Source organism: Bidens hawaiensis, unplaced genomic scaffold (genome assembly GCF_021521415.1).
Source record: "Bidens hawaiensis isolate Kalapana, Puna unplaced genomic scaffold, B.hawaiensis_p1.1 tig00022384_1, whole genome shotgun sequence".
Classification (NCBI taxonomy): Eukaryota; Viridiplantae; Streptophyta; class Magnoliopsida; order Asterales; family Asteraceae; genus Bidens; species Bidens hawaiensis.
This window is the reverse complement of record NW_027493492.1, coordinates 130426-153188: the sequence shown is the minus strand read 5'-3', so window position 1 is coordinate 153188 and position 22763 is coordinate 130426. Positions and strand designations below refer to the sequence as shown.

Sequence of the window (22763 nt, the reverse complement as noted above, 5' to 3'; positions counted from 1 at the left end):
TCTTCCAAAACCCTTGGCCTATATATACTCGCTGTATCTATATTCTCCAAACCCTCTTCCCTTCCCATTGCAAATTGCTGCTGTTGCTGCTGCCATATTTTCTGTTAATCGATCAGTCGATCCCAGAAGCATCTTGCAATCATGTTGGTTTACCAAGATTTGATTTCTGGTAATCCTTTATTATGCTCTTTGATTGAATTGCTTTAAAGTTTGGTTTTTTGTTATGTAATTGTGTAGATCTAGGGCTTGTTTGGCTTATATTGGTTGTGGGTTATTGTTTCATGCTCAGATTTGTGGCTATCTTAGATCTATACATTAGTTTGCCTTAGGCTTTCGCTTTTTTGTTAGCTTGCTATGAATTTTCTTGATTCTTTTATATATATATATATATATATATATATATATAGTTATATTGTTGAAATTAATTATCTATTTTACTGTAAATAAATTAGGGGTGTAAAAGATCGTTTTGAGTGTTTTGTCCAAAGCTTGAGCTCGGCTTGAGTTGTTCTTTCAAGCTTGGCTTCAGCTTTGTCTTGACTCGTTTATTATATAATATATTATTTTGGGGAAAAACCTTAAACGCGTTTAAGCTCGGCTAAGTTTGGATCGAGCTTGGCTGTGCAGTGCAAATTAATACAAAAAAGTTCAAAAGAGGTAAAACTAAAAAAATTACAAGGCTCATTAAGAGTGTATGAGCCTAAATGAGTCGGGTACGATAACTAAACGACTTTCATGTGAGGGTTGGCTGCTTGGCTTGTTTAGAGCATTTTATTAGAGTAGCTTGAAGACGGATTGACTCGTTTGCATGCTTATTGTGAATATTTGCAATCTTTTTGGACCGACTGTTTTTAGACTTCAGTCTGTTTATTTTATATTTCAGATGCCGTGATAGTTATGTACTTGTGTTGCGTATTCGGTTTAAACTGTATTTGTAATTTTCAGGTGATGAGCTTCTTTCCGACTCGTTTCCTTACAAGGAAATCTTGGATGGTATCCTATGGGAAGTTGAAGGAAAGGTATGTCTTGATTCTCGTATCATATTATAATTATTTTTTTTGTAAAGATTTGATTAATCATTAGAATTATAATAATTTATCATATGAAAACTTGTGTTTGCAGTGGGTGGTACAAGGAGCAGTGGACGTTGACATTGGTGCAAATCCTTCTGCTGAAGGAGCCGATGACGACGAGGGTGTTGATGATCAAGCTGTGAAGGTGGTCGACATTGTTGACACCTTTAGACTACAGGTAAATAATATTATTCAATTATGATATCTAATTAACTTTCAAGAAGTTAATATACATTGAGTAAGTAATACAACAATCCACATGTAGGAGCAACCCGCTTTTAACAAGAAGCAATTTGTCGCTTACATCAAGAGTTACATCAAAAATCTTACTCCCAAGCTTGAGGGAGAGAAACAAGAATTCTTCAAGAAGAACATTGAGGCTGCAACAAAGTTCCTTCTTGGCAAGCTTAGCGACCTTCAGTTGTAAGTTTTGTTTTTATTTGCATATTTATTTTAAGATGATTGATGGGGTGCTAACTGTGGGCTCGTGTTTTTCAGTTTTGTTGGGGAGAGCATGCATGATGAGGGTACAATGGTGTTTGCTTACTACAAAGAAGGTGCTACCGACCCGACGTTTTTGTACATCGGTGTGGGGTTGAAGGAGGTGAAATGTTAAGAAGGATCATCGTCTCAGGCCAGCAAACAGTTTTGAGACACTTGCTGTAGTTGGTTTAAAATGTTTGGTTTTTGTTTTATTTAATATGGATCTATTTTTCTTGCATTATTGTACGGTTTCATTTTTTAACTAGCAACTCGTATTTGATTTAAGTAAAACTTTGATATTCAAAGTATTTGGTTGACTTGTTTGTTTTCGAATGGCTAACACACACCAAGTTATGCAACTTTAAATTTACACATTTGTTAATCATAGTACAAAAACCCTCACCACACAGGGAGAGTCTACACACAAGGTTATGTTAGTGGTGGCTTTTCTGATGGTATTTGTTTTGGGTTCTGATTCTTGTTCGGTCTCTATGTAGTCATCTCATATGAGCCTGCCTGGTAAGGCTAGCAAAATAGCTGTGTTGAGCAACAGGTTGATACGAGTTTGGACGAGAAGGGTGCTAACCAAAATGAGTTATGGCAGAATGTATTCGAAACTTAGTAGCAAGCGACGATGGGTGGTGGTGGTGGTGACAATAGTGATGACTGAATTAAGTCTTGATCCATTGTATAATTTGAATAGTTTTAAACAATGATAACCCACATAAGGCATAAAGGCAATACATACATGATATAAATGCATAGATGTTTTATGGATGCCAAAGAAGAATGTAAAGAATGTATATGGATGCTGGTAATTTGGCGTATGATATGCGCATGAAGATTCATACACAATTCATAACGAAGCAAAAATTGCACACGATTGCAAATTCGTTTTAAGAAGCCCTTTTGAAAACCATACGCATAAAGGCAATACATGATATAAATGCATAGACACGCATACAAGAAAAACATTTGAGCCACCCTAACCAATACCAACAAATTACATGTTTTAACCCGTACCCAGACCGATTCAGCCCGGTCAATTTTCTTGAGGATCTTTATGCCAAGCCTTGATAAAAAAAATGAATATCACCAATACAAAATCAAAATAACAAGTTTATTTCAATTTCCGAATCAACCATAATCACACATGGCATAAGAGCACCGACCTGGGCTAGGACACTCCTCGAAACAACCCCCACAATGTCGAGGATCGTTTCTAACATCTACACATTTCCCATCACAGCAAATAAATTCGTAACCACAAACATGTCCACACACCCCACAATGGTTGCGGTCTGCCATAACATCTTTACAAAACTTCCCAAAACAACACACTGAACCGCCCCACGGGTTCTTCTCAGGGTTGGAGCAAAAGTCAGGGTCGTTTTGACACCATGAAACTCTCTGCCTCCCCCTCGAGAGAGCCCGAAAGAAGTTTGAGTGTGTTGGAATACTGGAAACGGAACCTATTTGGTTTCCAAATACTAAGATAAATAATAGCAGCAACGAATAATCAATTTTAACATAATTGACTTGGTGACATTTAGAAGAATATGAACAAAGCATGCGGTTCTGCAGGGAGAAACTGACATGGATGATGTTGATGAAGCTAAATGAAATTTAACTAAATGGAATTAGGTTATAAGTTATGAGATGAACTTAAATATAGAGAGCTAGTAAGGAAGAAAACATTTGTTATTTTCGGGGTTACGCAATGATCGACCTAACATGTGACAGGATTGTATAAAATAATGAAATTAATAAAACATGCTATGTATTGTCACTTAAATCTTCATAAGTCAATGACTCAATGAGCATCTACTAACTGCTCATTTTTCTATATCGGCAGTAGCTAAGGATGATATTATTATAATTTAGAATACATGTGGAACTAGTGAGATCAGCAGTTTGAAAACAGAAGCATAAGAAAGAAAACAATACTAAATAATATACACACACAAAAAAGGGGGTATATCATATATGATTTAAGGTTATGAAGTAATGTGCTCAAACATTGAATTTAACAATATCATGAGTATGTTGCTGATGACAAGTACTCAGAAAGTTGTAACAACAAAGAGGCACACAAAACTGTGCCAAATGTCAAGAAATAAAATAGATTGTGCTTTTCAATCAATATTGTAAACTCGAAAATTTGACACTAATGATGAGGAACTCCATCTCCATCTCCACCTTTTGCCTTATGTGCAGCAGCTCTAATCTGGCGTTGTTCCTCTTTGTAAATCCGGTTTCTTTGAAACTGTTTCACAATAAAAATTAAATTTGAATATATTAGTGAAGGTCACTGAAGGATTATACATTCACGAACTGGTTGTAAAATGAGTGAGTTGACCGAAAGAAGGTAACATAATTTGTAATTTAAGAAGTAAAGATTCAAATATATACCACCATTTTACAGGCTAATCGGTCTAAACCCGAAATCCGACCATACACGAGACAGTTAATTTTTATTTTATAGTGAAACATACATGTCACATTACCAAATGATTAATTACCAAAGAAATACACTATATTTATGTGAAGGCTTTTTAATGCATGATCAAAATAATACTACTACATGACTTTTGTTGTGTGTTGGATTGTACAAATTGAAGTAAATAAACTATTTACATATTACAAATTGATAAGATATCTGGTTACTTTGTCCAACTTGTGTTCCCAAGTTCATTTATGAAAAGAAAGGCAAGGAAAAGAAAGTTTTCTTTTCTTATCATTTCTTTTGATATCTCCTCTTTCTTTTCACTTTATTTTCCTTCCAAATCTTTCCAATTTGAAAAGATACAAATTCTTTTATTTTACTCATCATTTTCTCCTCCCTCCCCTCCTTTTATTTCTTTTAATGAAACTCAGGAACACCACTTTTAATTTTCCTTCCTTTTCCTTTCTTAAATGAAACTCGGGAACACAAAATATTTTTCCCATCCCTCATTTTCCTTCCCTTTACTCCTTTAAATGAAACTCGGTAACACAACGGACTACTATAGTACGAGAACATGTGCTTTATTGTCAGACTCGGTGAACTTCAAGCCCCACTTTAAAAACTTTCTAGGATTGTTCATAGATGTATATATACTTTACACTCAAAATGTGTACTTGAATGTTTATTTACCTTCTCTTATGGATTTTAACAGTAATCTCTTAAGCAAAAGATATAATGTGTATATTAAATTAAACCAGTGAGGCAGTGTCTAAGCCAGAACCAGACAGTATGAAGACAAACTGGTTGGTCTAAAATGCTGCATATAGAGTTTCAATTGAGCATCATCTCAGACCAAATCATGATGCTCCTACAAAATTGACAAACACCAGAACTCAAGACTACAAAACTATGCAGCAACCCTTTTAAATATTAATAAACCTTCAAATTGGTGGAAGCCGAGGCAACGCAAAAGGGAAGCAACAGCCTTGGTTGCTGTGGCTGCACAAGAACTGAGCAAAGACAAGCAAGGGGTTGACGCAGAAACAGTTTTCGAGTCAACAGGGCTGAGGTTTTGGGCATGAGACACAAGACAAAACAACCACTTTGCTGTTGATGTCGGCATCCTTTTACTTTTCAATTTCATCTTTCGCGTATGTTGTTTGTTTCAAGTTAAACAGTGCCTTTGAGAAGGCATGTTAAGAGTAGTGGGTTTCTAATAGTGAGTAGTTTATTATGCACTTATGTGTAGTTAGCATTCACTTTCTATATATATATTCATAAAACACTTTATCCAGTTAAGAAAAAAAACACATTTCAAAATATACCTTTTTCCACTAGATTTAGCTTAAATCTAAATCTAAATTTATATTTCTATAGCAATTTTCGTTTCTGAAAGTATTACATTATATATCCATCAGGTATATATACATCAAGTAAGCAAGCAGAGTCTGGTATGTGACATGATAATGAACTAGGGTGATCAACTAATAGAATCATATAGTTACGCAGCAACGCGTATTAAGAAACCAAGATTTCTGTTACAGTCGTCAGACTGTGATTTATTAGTGCAGTAGTGTGCATATCGATGGTTGCCTATACGAGGTGGAACACTTGTTATGATCAATAAAACTCCAGAAAACTTGAAGCTGAGATCATAGTTATTAAAAGCCCTCACTTCTTGCGCCTAGGCCCATTTTTTAAGCGAAGCTCAATAAATGCGCTTCTAGTTCCTAGGCGAGCGCTTCAGCATTGTCTATGCCAAAAGCATGAGAAGATAAAGGCCAAGCAAAAGAAACACAAGGAGTGCTAATGTGCCATTGAAACTTAGATCTAGGAGAGGTCAAAGACATTATATGGATACATTTAGTTATTCAAATTTTGGAATTACATTTGAATCTTGACTACTTTAGAACTTTTGGTACTAATTAGATGATATTAAATGTTATATAATAGCTTTTGTTATTTTATTTGAAGAATAGTATCATTTTTCATATATATAATATATTCAAATTATTTTATCTATGTGCGCTTTTTTTTCCTCAGACCCTTGTTTTTTTTGCGCCGTGCGCCGAGGCCTTAGACGAGGCCTAAGCGCCTTAAGTGCGCCTAGCGCATTTGATAACTATAGCTGAGATATGCAGTAATACATCTTGCGGGCAATGTGTTGCAATGACATCAACCCTCTACCAAACAGGATCTTTGAAGGCTTACTGCAGTTATTTCAACCGTTACTTGAACAAGGTCACTATTTGTGAAAATATGCGATCAGCATTTTCTCAAGAGGGCTCAAACCTGAGATCTTATGCCGGTTAAAGATGTTCAAACCTAAACACCTAGGGATTTTTATTCGCTGGCTAGGATGCAAAATAGTTCAAATGCAATTTTACACAACAATCATGGACAGAATGCACAAAAGAATCACACGTGTCCTCACGATAGTGCCTCAGTGGTAAAGAGGTGGGAATCTGTTGTGGAGGTTTATGGATCATAACCCAGCATCACCCGTTTTACTTCGGAACACGTGATTTACCTCCTTCATGTTGGTTGAGGGACTGATTGGTAGTAGACGCCCAGTGTTGGCATATGTTAAGTATAATAGACGAAAAGAACACGGGAGATTTAACGTGGCTCAGTCCATAGTGGCCTACGTCCACGGACAGCAACTAGGGAAACATAATTAGAGTTAATCCCTTGTTTACTTAAGCAATAAGAAAACCAACTGGGCCCGTTAAAGATATGAACAGCCGAACTCTACTACTCCTTTTTCTTGTAATCGACTCAGCCCATAGTGAACCAAAGCCTACATCCAAACAGCACACGGCATTTTTTTTCTTCTTCTAAATGCTGCTACTGTTGCTAACTCTACAGTTCAACGGTAATGCAGAAGGTTCCAGGTAATTATCCAATAAGAAGAGTGAGAGCAAAATGTGAGCGTTTTTGGTGCAGCAAGCAGCATGTACCGGGTCACAAGTGTAAGATGGAAAAGACAATGGCGGCTATCTAATATTCCACAGGCATACTTATTAATTAGTCAAACTGTGATTGACGTTCTCGATTACTTAGTCATTAGATTGTTTAATCGGGCATTTCTGCTACTAGTTTTGTAAGCACAGCGGCATTAGTTCCTTGGGTACATTACTATTGAGATTACCGATATTGAAATACTGTTACGGTCACTTTATATCCGATATGTTTCGGCATTAATTAACTGCTTAAATCCTAAGTAAAATGATTAGAATAAAAGTTGTTTAAATCTCGTTCTAGTTGTTAGCCTAGCCCTAGCAAATTCTAGTAGCAAAAAAAGGTGCAATTCGGGTTTAAAATAGGCTGCTGCAATCATTTCAATTTGCAAATCAAGTTAAAATACATTCATTCATAGAGATATTGATTGAATTGGATCTGATCCGATTACCTCTTTAGAGTGTGAAGACATACACTCGCTGAAATCCATCCAGAAATCGTAACATCTTCCTTTGTTACCTGTTATCCCTCATCCCGACGCCATTGATTATTATGGGCCTTTGTTTTTGGTTTGCACGATCGTGTGTCTGGGCAGTGCACGGGGCCGTGCAGATCTCGGTACGGTCGTGCGCCTCTCCTCGATTTCCGTGCAAACGGGGGGGTTTTAACCCCTTTTTCAACCACATTACTTTCATATCTTTATAAGTAATCACTCCCAACCCGATTTTACCTCATTTTCTTTAAGATCTTGCGTTTACTCTTCAGTTTCAACAATCAAGGTATGATTTCATCCTCTTCTTGTCTTGCAGATTATTGTTTTGTTACTTATGGGGTTTGGTTTTTTTAGTTTTTTAGTGTTTCTTTGATCCGGCCTCTTAAAGGTTTGATTTGTTGTGTTTTTCTCGTCTTATGGGGTTGAATTTGCCTTCGGTTTGTTCGGTTGTGGTTGTTTTGGTCGTGCCCGTCTTGACCAGACAATCCGGTGGCTCAGCACGGGCTCAAGCACAGTCATGCCAGTCGCGCACCCTCCCTCGAACATAATGTTTTTCTCGTTTTACGTGTTTTTGTGCTTATTCCTTCGTGTTTTCGTACAGATGTCAGGGTTGGATCATCCGTTCTTGCAATTCGCTCGCAATAACACTCAAAACATCGAGGCGAGAACAAAGGTTGCCGACATGTGGGCCCGGCGGGGTAATATGGACCCGGGACGTAGCATCTCTTTTGACGTGCTCGAGGAACTAAATCAACGTGAGCGGTTCGAAGAGATGCTAACCACCCCTTGGTTGAGATTGTTTCATATTCGTCGCCCCGTGTTCACCGAGTTGACTATTGAGTTTCTTGCCTCCTACAAATTCAAGCACCCATGTGAAGATGTGCATGACAAAGCAAAAGGGGTGCATTTTCGTTTAGGGGGCAAGTGGTATACTTGGTCCATTGCCACGTTTTCTAGGAAGCTCGGGTTGTACACTGCATAGGAGATTGAGACCGACTTATTTGATGGGTTGCATGATTTCCCCGATGCCGATGAAAAGGATGAGTTTTGGCTTCGTGTCACGGGTGAGCACCACAGTGGTCGCTCTTCAAAGGCCACTAAACTCATTGACCCTCTCCACCGCATACTTCACCACACCATTTTCCATTGCATTGGCGGGCGTGGTGATAGTGTGGGCAATGTTGTTACACATGACTTGTTCCATCTCTACTACATCATTGAAGGTCACAATTATAACTTGGGGGTTAGTGTGGCCGAGGCTCTTAACCGTGCGACGGGGTCTCATCCGGGGAGTACTATCTGTTGTGGGCCGATTATCACTGAGCTTGCCACACGGTTGAAGGTGTTCAATTCTGGTCTGGCACGGGATTTGACTAAGTTCTCCAACGGGTTCCTGATTGACATGAAGCAATTTAAATCCATGAACATGCTCCGAAAAATTGGCAACATTAACCGGTTGGTCTATAAGCGCGGCCGGGTTTGGGACCCATTGCCTCCTCCTGAGCTTGAGGATGAGGGGATGCATGATCATGAGGATCCCCGTGTTGCCGATGCGCCACACACCCAGGACGATATGCGGCGCATGTTTGACCAGTTTGAGATCTCTCAGGAAATCCGTACAAGGCAGCAGAAAATCATCTCACGCATGGATACTTTTTTGGTTGAGCAGACTCGTCAGGGAGGCCTGATTACACTGCCGACTACACGCGGAGGAGTTTCGAGTGGTTGTTCATGGCCGCGCGGGCACATGCTTCCCATCATGACTACACTCTTTCTGCGGCTCCTATGTGGTCGTATAGTGCCTCTTCCTCCAATCAATTTGGCAATGGCCAGCCGTAGCAGTTTGTTAGTCAGCCGGGTTAGTTCACTATGCCCAATATGTTTAGTAATATGTCCGATTTGTTTGGTGGTGGTAATCCTGGACAAGATGCTTCTGCACCTGGAGTTGGTGGTTCTACGTTGTAACATTCTACTTTCGGTTATATTAATAAAATAAAGTTCGTTTATTTTATAGCGGGTCGTTATCGGTTTAGTTGAATAGAATACGAGATGGACTTGTGTTAGGTGAATGGATATGGGTTATGGACTTGGGTTATGGAGGAATGAAGGAAAGACCATGGGCTTAAGCCCATGATCAAAAATATATATACCCTTAATCCTCCATTTAATTCATTTACACATATCCCTTACACAATCCAAAACACACACTTAAGATTCTCTCTCTAGTTCTCTCTCTCTCTCTAAACCGATATCAAGAAGGAAACCGAGAACCGACCCGAGGTAATGATAGTATTTTATTGTTTGAGCTTAAATCCGTTAGATATAATCATGAAACGACGAGCCGACACCGTTAAACCGTTTAAGTCACGAGATCCGGGTGGATTCGGGTATAAACCGAACCTATGATGAGCTTAGGAGTCACCCTAGCTCAGATCTGGATTGAACGGGACGAAAAACGGTGAAAAACGAGCTAAAACCCGTTTTTCCAGCGAAATCGCGTTTTTCTGGCGGCTTTCCGGCAATGACGGCGCCGGAAAGTGGTACGAGGTTAAGGGGGAATGTCAAGGAATGTTCTGACATTCCTGACCTAACCCTAGTTCGCTACAGGAATATAGCGAATTAAAGGTGATTCGCTAGCTAGTTCGTCCATGGGAACATAGCGAACTGATTACAGTTCGTGTTCAATTCGTTAAGGGAAAGGGGTGACGAATCACCCTTGATTCGTTATGACCAGTTCGTTAAAGTAGATAACGAATTAGAAGGTCCAATTCGCTACTTGGACTGGTTCGCTACATGGACTGATTCGTTAAGAGTCCAGTTCGTTAAAGGTTCCAATTCATTACAAGAACCAGTTCGTCATGGTAAGTCAGTTCGTTAAGGATAAGTAACGAATTAGAAGTTTAACAGAATGACAGAATGGTCCCTGGACTTAGAAAAGAATGATTTAATTACAAATAAACCCTTTGAACTTTTAAGTAGCATATTATTCAGCTTAACCCCAGCCAGGGGCTCTGCCCCTTGGACCCCGCTAGGGGCTGCCGCCCCTAGAACCCCGCTGCCAGGGGCGCTGCCCCCGGACCCCCGTTCGTTGAGGGTAATGATTAAACTAGAAAGGCGATATGTGTAGTGATAGTTTACTGAAACGTATAATTATTATACAGTTAGTCGTGCACAGCTCAAGAAGGGAATAACCGTAAACGGTGAACGCAACCGCATTGAGGTGAGTTTCTAGCCCCACTTCCTTGTTATGTTTTCGGGGCTGTGTGCGTACTCGATGTGATAGTTAATACACTTATCTTAAGTGGTAAGTGTATGCCTTGTATGATTTATGTATGATGATTGTTTGACGGTGCGTGAACGATCTTCGGATATTGCATGTACCGTCAGGTGGTAGTTAAGATATGATTGATAAGTATGATGAAAGATAGGATGTATGTATGAATATATGATGTATGCATAATGTATGTATGTTATGATGATGGTACGTGAACGCTCTTCGGAGATTGCACGTATTGTCAAGGAAAGTATGTATGAACAGGTACGGTACAGTTACACGAAACAAATGGACCAGACCCTAATAATATCTGTGATGTTAGGGACCAGACCCTAATAATATCTGTTGTGACATCTGCCCCGATCCGACCCGACCCAGATACCCGTTTCCCTTATCCGATCTCTTTCTTTTATGATTTAATATTTATTTATACTTATATTTTACTTTTAATAATAATAATATATTTTCCTTCCCGCGTCTTTCTCTCTCTTTCTTTCCGCCGTCCCGTCCCTCCTCTCTTTCCGCCTTCTTTTCCCTCTTGTCGCCGTCCCGCCCTTAAGCCTTGAACCCGTCCTTTGTTCCTTCCCGCCTAAGGTTGTCTGCGCAGCTCCACGCGCCAGACTCCTTACAAGGAAGCCTGCGTGAAGACCACCTGTTACTGCGATACGCGAGACGAACTGTCCCCGCAGCGCGCTAAGGATTTTAGTTCTTCCCGCGGTGCGCTATGGATACCGTTCTTCCCGCGACGCGCTAAGGAATATAGTTCTTCTCGCGACGCGCTTAGAATTGAAGTTCTTCCCGCGGCGCGCTTAGAAATGTAGTTCTTCCCGCGACGCGTTAAGGTTGGTTCTGTCTGCCTTCGCGCCCGCGGCGCGCCTTAGCCTTCTCGCGCGCAGCCTTCTCGCGCTAAACCCTTTGAGTTTTCTTCTGTTTAATCTAGCCGTTTGCTTTTGTATTATCTTATCTTCTGTGCTGTTGACCTGACCTATCTTATGTCTGAAAAGCCACTTTTGGCGCAGCATGCGCACCAACCCCATTGGTTGACAGAAAAAGTGACTGACATTATCTTTTGAGATCTGCTTTTCCATGCTTGACCAGTACCTTTATCTGACCCGCCCATGCCTGTTACTGTTACCTGTCAGCTTTCTCTTGTCCCCTGCAGCTGCCATATCTTTTGCTTTTGGAATCTTTTACTTTTTGGAGATCTTTTCCCCTTTTCTAGGGATTGTGTTCCCTAGGGTTTCTCTATAAATAATAATATTATTTTTCCTAACACATCACACACAAACACTTAATTTAACCTCCTCCTTGCTCTCTCTGCCGTCTTCCTCTCTGCCTCCGTCTTCCTCCCTGTTCTGTCCTGCTTTTCCGGTAATATATATTATATATAATAATCTACTTATTAATTATGCTAACTTATAATCAAGACTTAAAACAGATCATTAAAACAATAATCTTATTTATAGGTTAACTTGTGCTTGTTTAAAGTTGGTTCTTGCTTTATCTTACACCGCATCGTTTATCAAGTGAGTAATCTCGTATCTAATCCCTTTTTGCTTTTAATGTTTTGGGATGTTCATGTGTTCATACAAACTTAGAGTCTTAAACTGTTTATGAACTTTAGTCGCGCAGTATCCCATGTGTTGAGGACGTAGACTTGGCTGTTTATTTGTATGTGTGGATCATTAACCGTCTTGTCGGTCTATTCCGCAGTTCTCATGGTACCATTAGATGAACACGGGAGAACTATCGTTTATGATTTTCTCTTTTGTTTACACTTGCACAGTCTTTCTTGTTTGTGAGCTCAATTGTGAGCACTGGCAGTCTATGAATCTTAGAGTTGGTCCCGATCGGATTACACCCTTGTTGAAAACCAGACATACACATGTTGCGCGCAGATTTATTGTTATCTATGTATTGTATTAAACTTGATTTCTCACCAACACGCAAGTGTTTGACGTTTTATTTTAACACATGTTCAGGTTTGCAGTAGCTGTTTTGGAGCTTGTGGACACGTAGGAAGTTTTCTTTATTTTGGACCTAGATTAAAATGTATCAAGACAAGTTTTTGATGTTCGAATATTATGATTTATAATATATTGATTTATGATGATTTATGTTATCTTGTTTACTTTGCGCGTGCGCGAATGAATGTATTTATTAAATATTGACACCCAATAGTGTCACGAGTAATGAAACAATATGTGGCGCCCCGATGTATAATCCGCCTTTGGTCGGGGTGTTACAGATTGGTATCAGAGCTCGTTGACTTTAGGATAGGTGGTTAGACGTAACGGCCTAGAATACCTAAGAGTCCCTTCTCGCGCATGAGAGAAATCTCATGTTTGCGCGCCTATTGTTAATTACTCGTTATTTATAAATATGCTTGCGCAGACGCAGTATATGATTTTATGTTTTATTCCGCGATATTTCGATTTTTGTTGAATTTCGATTTTTATTGATTTTACTTACATATTCGTTTGTTGGATTTGAAAATCCAAAAAGTCATGGTGATACATGAATAGTTGATTTTCAATTTCCATTTACGATTATGTTCTGAGGTTGGAGACTTGAAAAGTCAGGGTGATACATGAATTGTCAACCTCCAATACTCATTTTCTTGTATATTTTATATTGAAGATTGAAAAGTCATGGTGATACATGAATCGTCAATCTCCAATACTCGGTTGCTCGTATATTTTAAATCGGGAATTCGGAAAGTCATGGTGATACATGAATTGTCGATTCTTGATTCGAATTTGTTACCTTTATTAAGTCTGCATTTAGGGTCATTTATTTTACTTTAACTTTTGACAGTAACTGACTCCGCGAAACCAAGCTTTTCGAGGTTATACTTTGCGCTAAAACCAAGATATTAACAAAAAATTAAAACTTTTATAGAATGCCTCCGCTATCTCGCCGCCATCAGAGGAGAGAAGCCTCGCGCAGACGTTCGCAGCAACGTTCCCAGGAAATGGCCGCCGCAATAGCCCAAGCCTTAAACCAAAACAATGCTAACACCTCTGGTTACAACATTAAGTCCTTTAACGCGGGTAACCCTCCAAAGTTCACAGGCCTTGAAGGAGCCACCGTGATGCTCCAGTGGCTTGAGAAAATAGAAAACACTTTCCTCCACACCCAATGCCCTCCTGACAGACGAACCCTATATGCCTCCAGTGTCCTGGAAGCAAGGGCGCTTACATGGTGGAATGGAGTAGCTCATGCGCGTGGCGCAGAAGCTGCTTCTAGCATGACATGGGAGGAATTCAAGGAAATTCTGACGCGAGAATTCTGCCCTCCCAACGAAGTTAAGCGCCTCGAGGAGGAATTTTGGAATCTTAAGCAATACAGCGGTGAAGCGCGCGAGTACGCGACGCGCTTCCATGAACTAAGCCTGCTTGTCCCTCACCTTGTTACCCCTTCCCGCCGAGCCATAGAGAAATTCCTTGGGGGTCTCCCCATGGAAATTCAAGATTCTGTATGGGCTAGAAACCCAGTTACCCTCTCTGACGCCATCGAGTTGGCCGCTGTGCTCAGCGACAACCATGTCAGAGCAGGAACCCTGTTCCTGCGGGGATCTGAGAAGACCAAACTCACCAAGACTGTCCCTGAACCAACAGAAACCAAACCTGAACCCTCACACCATAACAACCCGAAGCGTAGGCGCAGACAAGCTTACGCGCTTACCAGCCCGCCCATAGTCCAGCAACCCGCCTACCAACCTCTAGTATATGCGCCTAACCCACTGTCAGCCTACCCAACACCTCCTGTAGTCCACAACTATACCCTAACCAATCCAGCACTCCCTGCCCCGCCAACTAAGACACCTTACACAGGAAACCACCCCTTTTGCCCAACCTGTAGACTCCACCACCCACCTCAAGTCCCATGTCGACTTTGTAACCGATGTGGCCGCGCTGGTCACCTTGCAGAAAACTGTAGAGTCCTTCCCGCCAATCCAATTGCGCCAACACCACCAGTCTACCCGCAGAACCCACAACCAACATACCCTAATCCACGACCCAGGTCGTGCTATAACTGCGGTGATCCCAGTCATTTCCGGAACGCGTGCCCGAGACTACAAGTTCAGATTACGCAAGCGAATCCGGTGAACCAGATTTCGAACCAAGTGACACGCGGACGAGCTTTTAACATAACCGCGCACCAAGCGCAAGCGAATAATGACGTAGTTAATGGTACATTTTTGCTTAACGGATTCTATGCTTCTGTACTTTTTGATACTGGCGCCGATCGAAGTTTTATCTCTCGCGCCTTTGAGCAGAAGCTTGCGCGACCGCGCAACGATTTAAAAGAATTTTTCAGTTGAATTGGCTAATGGCGAAACTGTTTTAATTAACTCAGTGATTAAAGATTGCACGCTTAACCTTAACGAAAACGATTTTCTGATCGACCTCATCCCCATGCCTCTTGGAAGCTTTGATGTTATCATTGGTATGGACTGGCTTACGCATAATCGCGCCGAAGTTATTTGCGCCAAGAAGATGATTCGCATCCCTCGAGAAAATGGTGATCTTCATATCTACGGCGAAAAACCCTCCCGCGGTCTTAAACTTATGTCTTGCGCCGAAGCCCGAAGGCTCATGCGGAAAAGGTGTATTGCATTCTTAGCCCATGTGGTTAAACCTGCTGAAGAAAAGAAGAAGCTTCGCGATATCCCTGTTGTGCGTGATTTTCCTGAAGTTTTTCCTGATGATCTTCCAGGTATCCCTCCCGCTCGTGAAGTCGAGTTCCGTATTGATCTTGTCCCTGGTGCTTCCCCCGTAGCTAAATCTCCTTACCGTCTTGCGCCCGCTGAGATGCAAGAATTGGCAAGCCAACTTCAAGAGTTGACTGCTAAAGGATTCATCCGCCCTAGCTCTTCGCCCTGGGGTGCTCCGGTGTTGTTCGTTAAAAAGAAAGATGGATCGTTTCGCATGTGTATTGATTACCGCGAGTTGAACAAACTCACCATTAAAAACCGGTATCCCTTACCGCGTATTGACGACCTCTTTGATCAACTCCAAGGTGCCTCTTGTTTTTCCAAGATTGATCTCCGCTCTGGCTATCACCAGTTGCGCATCCGCGATGAAGATGTTCCGAAGACTGCTTTTCGAACTCGTTATGGCCATTTTGAATTCTTAGTCATGTCCTTCGGTTTAACCAACGCACCCGCCGTTTTCATGGATCTAATGAATCGGGTGTGTAGGCCTTTCTTGGATAAATTCGTGATTGTGTTTATCGATGACGTTCTGATTTATTCTAAGACCAAGGCCGAGCATGAGCAACATCTCCGATTGGTATTGCAAAAGCTTCGAACCGAGCAGCTCTTTGCCAAGCTCTCCAAGTGTGAATTCTGGTCTGATGAAGTTCAGTTTCTTGGCCATGTTGTGAACAAGATGGGTATTCATGTCGACCCATCCAAAATTAAAGCAATCAAGAACTGGATTACGCCGACCACTCCTACCGAGATCCGTTCCTTTCTAGGCTTAGCTGGTTATTACCGGCGCTTCATTTCGAACTTCTCGAAGATCGCTTTGCCTTTAACAGCTCTAACGCACAAAGGTAAACCGTATATTTGGGGCTCGAAGCAAGAAGAAGCCTTTCTAGCGCTCAAGCGTTTGTTGTGTGAAGCTCCTGTCCTTGCGCTACCTGAGGGTAATGATGATTTTGTCGTGTACTGCGATGCCTCCAACCAAGGTCTCGGTTGTGTTCTTATGCAACGAGGCAAGGTTATCGCTTACGCATCGAGGCAACTCAAGGTTCATGAAAAGAATTATACGACTCACGACTTGGTGCAGTTGTATTTGCCTTGAAGATCTGGAGACACTACCTTTATGGTACTAAGTGTATCCTCTACACTGACCATAAAAGCCTTCAGCATATCTTTGATCAGAAGGAACTTAACATGAGACAACGCCGATGGAACGAACTCATCAGCGATTACGATTGTGAGATCCGGTATCATCCTGGTAAGGCTAATGTGGTAGCCGATGCGCTTAGCCGTAAACCCTGCCAGCTTAACTGTATCTTGCCGTGCACGCAGCTTCACTTCGCGCCGATCCAAAGCAACCTTGAATCGCGCATTCGTGACGCGCAGCGCGCATCCATCAGTAATGGTAACCTTCGCGCCGAGTTAGCGTGTGGCGCGGAAGCTCATTTTGTCCCTAATCTGAGTGGAATTCTCTGCTATCTAAATCGCATCTGGATTCCCTTTGATGAGAATCTTCGCGCCGATATCCTGAGTGAAGCGCACAAATCTCGGTATTCCGTTCATCCTGGCGCTGATAAGATGTACAAGGATTTGCGCATTACTTATTGGTGGCCCGGTATGAAGAAGGATATTGCTGTGTTCGTAGCTAAATGCCTGACTTGTTCTAAGGTAAAAGCTGAACACCAACGCCCATCTGGTTTGCTCGAACAACCAGAAATTCCTACGTGGAAATGGGAAGGTATAGCGATGGACTTCATTACCAAGTTACCTTTGACTGCAAGCAAACATGATAGCATTTGGGTAATAGTGGATCGTTTGACTAAGTCTGCTCACTTTCTGCCCATTCGTGAAAACTACCGTGTTGAGCAACTCGCGCAGCTTTATGTCAAGGAAATTGTCTGCCGCCATGGTACTCCTTTGAGCATCATATCCGATCGCGATGGCCGTTTTATATCTCGCTTTTGGAAATCTCTCCAATCTGCGCTAGGAACTCGCTTGGACATGAGTACGGCATATCATCCTCAGACCGACGGTCAGTCTGAGCGAACTATTCAAACTCTTGAGGATATGCTCCGATCTTGTGTTCTTGATTTTGGAGGTAATTGGGATTCGCACCTGCCTTTGATTGAGTTCTCTTATAATAACAGCTATCATTCCAGTATCGGTATGGCCCCATTTGAAGCACTTTACGGTCGTAAGTGCCGCTCCCCGATTTGTTGGAGCGAAGTGGGAGAAGCTCGAATCACAGGACCCGAACTTGTTCAAGAGACAACCGATAAAATCGCCAAGATCCGTGATCATCTGCTGACTGCCAGAAGCCGACAGAAGAGTTACGCAGATCGCAGGCGAAAGCCTCTCGAATTTCAAGTTGGTGATCTTGTTCTCCTCAAAGTGTCGCCCTGGAAGGGTGTTGTCCGCTTTGGGAAGAAAGGTAAGCTTGCTCCTCGTTATGTTGGTCCATTCAAGATTCTCGCGCGTGTGGGAAAAGTTGCCTACAGACTTGACCTGCCGCCCGCGCTCAGTAATGTGCATCCAACGTTCCATGTATCCAATCTCAAGAAGTGTTTAGCCGACGAGAACCTTCACATTCCACTTGATGAAGTTCAAGTTGATGAATCTATGCATTTCGTTGAGAAGCCTGTTGAGATTATGGATCGCGAGGTTAAGCAAACCAAGCGCAGTCGCATCCCTATCGTGAAAGTTCGCTGGGAGTCCAAGCGCGGAGCCGAGTTTACATGGGAAAGGGAAGATCAAATGAAGATCAAGTACCCGCACCTGTTCTCTGCGCAACCTACTTCGAGATAAATTTCGGGACGAAATTTCTTAAAGTAGGGGAGACTGTGACATCTGCCCCGATCCGACCCGACCCAGGTACCCGTTTCCCTTATCCGATCTCTTTCTTTTATGATTTAATATTTATTTATACTTATATTTTACTTTTAATAATAATAATATATTTTCCTTCCCGCCTCTTTCTCTCTCTTTCTTTCCGCCGTCCCGTCCCTCCTCTCTTTCCGCCTTCTTTTCCCTCTTGTCGTCGTCCCGCCCTTAAGCCTTGAACCCGTCCTTTGTTCCTTCCCGCCTAAGGTTGTCTGCGCAGCTCCACGCGCCAGACTCCTTACAAGGAAGCCTGCGTGAAGACCACCTGTTACTGCGATACGCGAGATGAACTGTCCCCGCAGCGCGCTAAGGATTTTAGTTCTTCCCGCGGCGCGCTATGGATACCGTTCTTCCCGCGACGCGCTAAGGAATATAGTTCTTCTCGCGACGCGCTTAGAATTGAAGTTCTTCCCGCGGCGCGCTTAGAAATGTAGTTCTTCCCGCGACGCGTTAAGGTTGGTTCTGTCTGCCTTCGCGCCCGCGGCGCGCCTTAGCCTTCTCGCGCGCAGCCTTCTCGCGCTAAACCCTTTGAGTTTTCTTCTGTTTAATCTAGCCGTTTGCTTTTGTATTATCTTATCTTCTGTGCTGTTGACCTGACCTATCTTATGTCTGAAAAGCCACTTTTGGCGCAGCATGCGCACCAACCCCATTGGTTGACAGAAAAAGTGACTGACATTATCTTTTGAGATATGCTTTTCCATGCTTGACCAGTACCTTTATCTGACCCGCCCATGCCTGTTACTGTTACCTGTCAGCTTTCTCTTGTCCCCTGCAGCTGCCATATCTTTTGCTTTTGGAATCTTTTACTTTTTGGAGATCTTTTCCCCTTTTCTAGGGATTGTGTTCCCTAGGGTTTCTCTATAAATAATAATATTATTTTTCCTAACACATCACACACAAACACTTAATTTAACCTCCTCCTTGCTCTCTCTGCCGTCTTCCTCTCTGCCTCCGTCTTCCTCCCTGTTCTGTCCTGCTTTTCCGGTAATATATATTATATATAATAATCTACTTATTAATTATGCTAACTTATAATCAAGACTTAAAACAGATCATTAAAACAATAATCTTATTTATAGGTTAACTTGTGCTTGTTTAAAGTTGGTTCTTGCTTTATCTTACACCGCATCGTTTATCAAGTGAGTAATCTCGTATCTAATCCCTTTTTGCTTTTAATGTTTTGGGATGTTCATGTGTTCATACAAACTTAGAGTCTTAAACTGTTTATGAACTTTAGTCGCGCAGTATCCCATGTGTTGAGGACGTAGACTTGGCTGTTTATTTGTATGTGTGGATCATTAACCGTCTTGTCGGTCTATTCCGCAGTTCTCATGGTACCATTAGATGAACACGGGAGAACTATCGTTTATGATTTTCTCTTTTGTTTACACTTGCACAGTCTTTCTTGTTTGTGAGCTCAATTGTGAGCACTGGCAGTCTATGAATCTTAGAGTTGGTCCCGATCGGATTACACCCTTGTTGAAAACCAGACATACACATGTTGCGCGCAGATTTATTGTTATCTATGTATTGTATTAAACTTGATTTCTCACCAACACGCAAGTGTTTGACGTTTTATTTTAACACATGTTCAGGTTTGCAGTAGCTGTTTTGGAGCTTGTGGACACGTAGGAAGTTTTCTTTATTTTGGACCTAGATTAAAATGTATCAAGACAAGTTTTTGCTGTTCGAATATTATGATTTATAATATATTGATTTATGATGATTTATGTTATCTTGTTTACTTTGCGCGTGCGCGAATGAATGTATTTATTAAATATTGACACCCAATAGTGTCACGAGTAATGAAACAATATGTGGCGCCCCGATGTATAATCCGCCTTTGGTCGGGGTGTTACATCTGTGATGTTAGAGACCAGACCCTAATAATATCTGTGATGTTAGGGACCAGACCCTAATAATATCTGTGATGTTAGGGACCAGACCCTTATAATATCTGTGATGTTAGAGACCAGACCCTTATAATATCTGTGAGGTTATAGGGCGAAAGGCTCTTTAAAACGTATGATTATGTATGTAAAGGAAGTATGAAGGTAAGAATGAAAGTATATGCACTTACGTGTGTATGTAAGAAAGTTAAGAGGTTAAGTATGAAATGTAAGAAGGTATTGTATGATTATGTGATTAACTAGAACTCACTCAGCGTAGCTGACTTTTAGTATGCACGCAGGTGAGTAGGATGAGGTAGCTCGCTTGAGGAGACACGTGGCACTGAATAAGGGGCTGGCATCGGAAGACTTAAGACGTTTAAGTTTAATGTTTTGTTTATTTTGAAAGACAAGATGTTGTTTTAAGACAAGAGGTGTTTTGTTATGAAATGTTTTATGAAAGCTTTTATATTCCGCGAATGTTTTAATTAACTCTGATATTTAGAACTGCGTTTATGAGTAAATCCAACACGAAAGTAGGGCTACCGGTAACGGGGTCTTACATACGTTTGATGATGTGGAGGATTAGTACTTTGTCTTTGTTTTATTAGTTTTTATGTTTATTTGGTTTAGTAGTTTGTTCGATTGCAGACTATTGATATTGGTGTAGATTGTTTGTTGGGACTTGATAGACATTATTTTGTTATGGATGTTGGCCTTTGATGTGTTATTTAGCTTGTTAGAGGCACTTGCTGGTTTATTTAGCTTTGGTTGTTGTGTTGCCGGGTCTTTGGAGACACACGTTTGATAGCTTTCTGGGCACGTAATCATGGGAGCTTTATGTTCTCTCTCTCATGCATTTACTTTTATATTTTTTTGTTGTACAACGAGGGCACAAGCGTGGGAAGAGGATTTGAACTTTGTTTGTCTAATTAAATATACAACACAAAAGTAAGATATATATTAATTACCGAAGTTGAGGAGGCAATAAGTATATATATATATATATATGTAAGTTTGGTGGCAAAACTCAAAGAAACAAAAGTCTACAAATTATACTGTTATAGTAGTCTAGGGGTATAATGTTGGAATAATAAAAAAGAAGTGATATGAAATCTACAAAAGACAAGTAGCTTGTTATCGAAGAATGATTCCTACACAAGACGTTTATTGTTAAGGATTGTTCCTACTAATTGAAGGGCTAAAAGGATTGTTACTAGTGAAGAGAAGGTTGCTAAATATGTTGATACTAAGACTATGTGTAGTGGAGAGGCTACAAATTGGGGCGTTTTGCGTCATGCGATGCCCAGTTAGCAAGGGGTGTGAATTTGTTTTTGGGGAGTAATGATGTAGAGGCTACAAATAGTAATATAATAATATATATAACGGGGAGGGTTATTTTGAGAACCATGATGAGTTTTAAGAACTTTAAGAACTCAATTTTGAACCACACATTTAATTAAATGATATGAAATATGTGGCTGAGATTAAATTTAATTAAAAAATGAAGCATGAGAGTGAATAAGTATTTTTGATAATTACATAAGTTTAAACGTTAGTTACACATGTGTAAAAAGTCGATTCGGTTTGTAAAAAATACCTTATTTTTTTGCGCATCACTTACACTTACGCATTACACATATGTAAAAAAAATTCGAAAAAAAAAATTGTTACGTTGAGTTTTTTCGAGTTCTTAAAACTCAAAGTGGTTCTCAAAAGAAATCAATCATATATATATATATATATAATATATATATATAACACTAGTAATATAATAATAATAAAATCATCTCCTCCCCGGTGACAAATACCCCAAGCCCCCACCCATTTCGCCCCAAATTCGCCCAGGGGCGGTGTGCTCCACAAAAATCGCCCCAATTCGCCCTCATTTCTTACCCAGTACACATGGCATAACGGGTGAAGATTGCTATTGACAAGTGTTGATAACCTGATGTTGAAGAACGTCTCTATCAAGCGGTAGGAATCACACTTGAAGTCGAAGCCTTGAAGGTTTATCAAGACTTCAATGTAAATTACTAAATTAAAGAATATGTTTCATTAAATAAAGAAAACAAATTAGATTAAGTATCAAGAAACTTTAGCTATAGCAGGATATGTGTTGAAAGAATATTATAACTAACAGTGTGAGATTGATAAATCAAGAATTGTGATTTATGTAAAAGTTTCTTATTGTTTTATCACTTTATGATAATATCAGTTGCTTGCTTCGTTTAATTTATTATGGCACGTTAACAAACAAATACAATCCGTTGAAGAAACAAATGTTTACAATCCACTATAAAAGAGATTTAAAAGCTTATGTTTGGGATTGAATTTGAAATCATAATATTGGTTTATTGGCTTTTTAAAAAGCCAATAAGTTTATGGTGTTTGGCAATCACAAAAAAACCCTTTTATTTTAGTTTTTTGAAAGAATTAAAAATCAGTTTTTCAAAAGCCTAAAATCTTGACTTTTCAAAATGACTTTTTAAAAGCCATAAGCATTTTTCAAACTCAATCCCAAACATAAAGCTAATAACATGTGACTATATA

General features: G+C 40.6%; 2 protein-coding genes across 2 annotated transcripts in view; one reads left to right on the top strand and one right to left on the bottom strand.

Moving 5' to 3' along the window:
• LOC143565530 (uncharacterized) overlaps nucleotides 1–7746 on the bottom strand; it is a 78315-nt gene extending 70569 nt beyond the window's left edge. Inside the window, exon 1 of the mRNA XM_077052483.1 lies at nucleotides 7742–7746. The gene's annotated coding sequence lies outside the window, so the exon portion shown is untranslated. The remainder of the gene's footprint in view (nucleotides 1–7741) is intronic.
• LOC143565529 (translationally-controlled tumor protein homolog) lies at nucleotides 69–1873 on the top strand. The gene is made up of 5 exons (XM_077052482.1): nucleotides 69–169; nucleotides 946–1019; nucleotides 1123–1251; nucleotides 1339–1496; nucleotides 1572–1873. The coding sequence occupies exons 1-5, from the start codon at nucleotides 142–144 to the stop codon at nucleotides 1687–1689; spliced, it is 507 nt and encodes a 168-aa protein (XP_076908597.1). The 5' UTR covers nucleotides 69–141; the 3' UTR covers nucleotides 1690–1873.
• Nucleotides 7747–22763: the final 15017 nt, after the last annotated feature.